Raw genomic sequence first — 3,687 nt, 5'->3', positions numbered from 1 at the left:
AAAAAACAAAACAAAACAAAAAAACACACCAAAAATGGCAACATGTGTGGTGTCCTCTTGTGGAAATTCTGTAGAGAAAAAAAAAATCCACTCTGGGGCCGTATTCTATAGACCATCGTGCCTGTGGGTAAAGCTGTACCTGCGGGGGGAAAATAATTACCTGAGGCAAAGCAAACTGCCCGAGGGTAAGCAGTATCCGGTAGTCAGGAACACAAGTGCCTACTCCGCGGGTCTACACACACCCGAAGGCAATTTGCCCTTACTAACCTGCCAAAGGTGACTGCCCACAAAGCAGAGGTGAATATGACGGATAGTTTTTGTAGCATTGGTTTTGAGGGAAAACAGGCGCGCTTTGCGCACAGCACGTATTTTGCGAACTCTCTCGACAAAGCTTTTGAACTGTGATGCGGCGGGCAGTAAAACTGAGGGCATGCGCAGAAGGAAATCACCGGGATTTTTAATTGTAGATGATGGGTCAGCTGCCTGAGGTACTGTGCGTGTCTTGAAAACGAAGATGGTTTAACTTTCACGTTAGACTGTACTCACGGGCCCCTTACCGTGTCAAAGGTAACTTGCCTGAATGCAAAATGAACTTTTGTCTTGAATACGGTCCCTAATAGATACACAAATATAAATCACTCAAGGCCTAAAGAAGTGCCTTGGGTTATGCTGCTGGTCAGGAACCTGCATAGCACACATGTGGTGTAGCATATATGTATTCGTCCGAAAGCAGTGACACCTCCTTGAGAAACTGAAACTGAACCTGAAACCTGAAACTGAAACTCACCGATAGTACTGCAGCTCCACAGGCCTGGACAGATCATACACCGACACCCTGACCCTGCTGCTAGGGGTGGTGGGGTGGTGGTGGTGGTCACCCTGCCAGCTTGTGGCACTCTCCTCCTCCTCCTCCACCTCCTCTTCTCCCTCCACACCCTCCTCTTCCCACTCTCTGTCGGGATATGGAGGAGTTTGTGTCGGTGATGCTGTGGTTGGAGTTGGGTGGTCTTCTTCTTCTTCTTCTTCTTCTTCTTCTACCATGGGCTTGAAGCCAGGCTTGGCTTGTTCGAAATCTTCCTCGACTTTCTGGAATTCGTCTTTGAGTAGTTCGTCGTTTTTTTGGCTGTTGATGACTTCCTCCAGTTCGCTTTCCAGTTGATGTCCGAAGAGGTGGTTGGTGTTTTGGTCACTAGTGTCGTCACCTTTGTTGTCTTTAGTTGCGGGACTTTTTGTGTGGGGGTTGTACGTTCTGTGGATGTCTTCTTTTGAGGCGTCTGGAAGCGGTCGTTCCTCAGCGGGGAGTCGTTGTCCGACTACGTCAGCCTGGAACAGTCTGGAGGTCTTCCTTCTGGGCTGGATCCCGTTCACTGCCAGCTTCATGGGCTCCTTGTTCCTGAGGACAATGCCAGTGAACAAACCCTTGATTTCTCCGTCAAAACTTTCCACTCGGTCCAGGAAGGAGCCGGTGGATGGTTTATCGTAGTTGGTCTCCTCATCTGTTGGGGGTTGTGTTGCCTGATGTTGGCTGCCACTGGGTTGTGTCTCCCTGTCTGGCTGTGCTGTTGCGGGCTGTGAGGTTGTGTCAGAGTTGTCGGAATCATGACTTGGTACTGGCTGCAGGGTTTCTTCCGGTTCTTGCTGAGCCATGGTGTGCCTTTCTTCAGAATCCCAGATTCGTTGATTCTGCATCTGTGCCTGCAACTGTTCCAGCAGTTTGGCCTGTTGCTGGAGGAGCATCTGCTGTTGTTCAAACCGTCTCTGCCACTCATCCGATTCTGCCGCGTTGTTTTCTGTTCGTGGTGCTGAAGAAAGAGGTCCTCTGTCAGCATCGGACAGCCCTCCAGGGGCATCGTAAAGCTCTTGGGTCAGGTCTTGTTGTGAATCTGAACGCGCGCTTTCCTCTTCTGTGTGGAGAAGGTCATCTTCCTGATCCCAGTCAGGCTTTTCTTCAGGAGTACTTTCTTCTTTTTCTTCTTCTTCTTCTTCTTCTTCTTCTTCTTCTTCTTCTTCTTCTGTGTGTGCATCTTCTTCGTGAACCGTAGTCCCCTTTTCTTCGTCCTTGGGATTTTTTATTTCAATTCCTGAAGGATACAAACGGAAACCAAAGTGTTGCTCTGGCTGCTTCTCTGTGACGCTTTCCTCGGCAGACAGTTGATGGGGCTGAGGGGCGTTGCTAGAATCAGAATATTTTCCCTGGTCATCGGAAGATGGCGCCTTTTCTGGGGAGTTGTGGAGCAGTGTGTCGATGACAACACGAGGTTGGAAGCTGAGGGAGTACAGACAGTACGTGACGGCCAGAGCCGCCACGACCACCACCACCACCACCACCCGCCTCCCCTTCATCTTGGTCTTCTGTTGGCGACCGCGTGGAGGTACAACCACCGCCGGCTGCTGAAAGTCTGCAGAAAACAGTTCCAGAGTCATGATTCCTTCACATAAGGACTGAGGGGCGACACGCACACGCTGCTGGATAAATATCAGAATGTTTCCATAAAACGATTCACATTCAGGAAGTTGTCCTTGAATATGATTTGGTTACTTCACTCCAGCTTCAATACAGATGTAGGGCATGAAACGCAAAATCAGTTCTGCTTCTTTCTCGGGAAAGCAAAATCACTTTAGCCTCTTTCTCCGTTAGGAAAGAAATCAGTATGTTTCGTTTGTTACGTCCAGGTTAAATGCAGAAAGAAAAATCAAATCCGCTTCCTTCTAGTATAAGAAATAAAAATAACTGAATAAAGAAAAACAACTATCATCACACCGAGTATGGAAAGAAATGACTTTTCACGTGTCCTCGCGAGAAGTCACGAATCTTCCGTTACTTTGAAACTATGTTCATAGCGTCGTTGTTATCATTAAACCACGATCATGACTGTTTTCCCCACACAATAATGATTATAAATTGTTGTTTGGATTCCAGTTTCCAACGTTTGCTTCGAAGCAAATAGCGACGCTAAAATATGAAACACGAAATCCTAATTGTTATTTTTTTCTCACAATGAACACATCACTTTGGCTGGTTGAGCTAAGTCACCGCAATCCTACACAAACCAAGCACAGAGTCAGGGCTTTTTTCCCTCTTCCTTTCTTTGAATTAGTCATTTATTATGTTTTTAGTTTACTTTGCGCCATTTCGATTGCATCCTTTCAATTCTTTTATATATGTATCGGAAAGAATACAGTAGATTTATGGGTGTTTTTTGTTTCACTTTTCGAAGGAAATACTAGCAGTCGTTCCTATTTCAGCACAATCCATGTGTGGCAGTGAATCAGTTGTCTCACTCAAAACACGATGAATCAGAATGGTATTCTGTAAACATATGCTTTTTTTTAGTGGATGTCAGACTTGTATTTATGTTTAGTATATGTGTGAAATATTGTCATCTTGTTGTATGGAATATTTGTTATTTTGGTACGTGAAATATCATTTTGCTTCTTCTTTGTGAAATATTGTCATCTTGTTGTATGGAATATTTCATTTCGCTTCTTCTTTGTGAAATATTGTCATCTTGTTGTGTGGAATATTTGTCATTTTGCTTCTTCTTTGTGAAATATTGTCATCTTGTTGTATGGAATATTTGTCATTTTGCTTCTTCTCCTTCTCTTCTTCGTTCAAGGGCTGCAACTCACACGTTCACTCGCATGTGCTCGAGTGGGCTTTTTCGTGTATGACCGTTTTTACCCCGC

General features: G+C 45.5%; 1 protein-coding gene across 1 annotated transcript in view; it reads right to left on the bottom strand.

Annotated features, from left to right (window-relative positions):
- The window catches only part of LOC143294646 (uncharacterized), a 10,205-nt gene extending 6,944 nt beyond the window's left edge, over positions 1-3,261 (bottom strand). The window contains exon 1 of the mRNA XM_076606023.1: positions 788-3,261. Coding sequence (XP_076462138.1) covers positions 788-2,424 — 1,637 coding nt within the window. The 5' untranslated portion in view covers positions 2,425-3,261. The remainder of the gene's footprint in view (positions 1-787) is intronic.
- Positions 3,262-3,687: the final 426 nt, after the last annotated feature.

Source organism: Babylonia areolata, chromosome 20 (genome assembly GCF_041734735.1).
Source record: "Babylonia areolata isolate BAREFJ2019XMU chromosome 20, ASM4173473v1, whole genome shotgun sequence".
Classification (NCBI taxonomy): Eukaryota; Metazoa; Mollusca; class Gastropoda; order Neogastropoda; family Buccinidae; genus Babylonia; species Babylonia areolata.
Note: the sequence above shows the minus strand (reverse complement) of the source record. Positions and strands in the feature narration are given on the sequence as shown.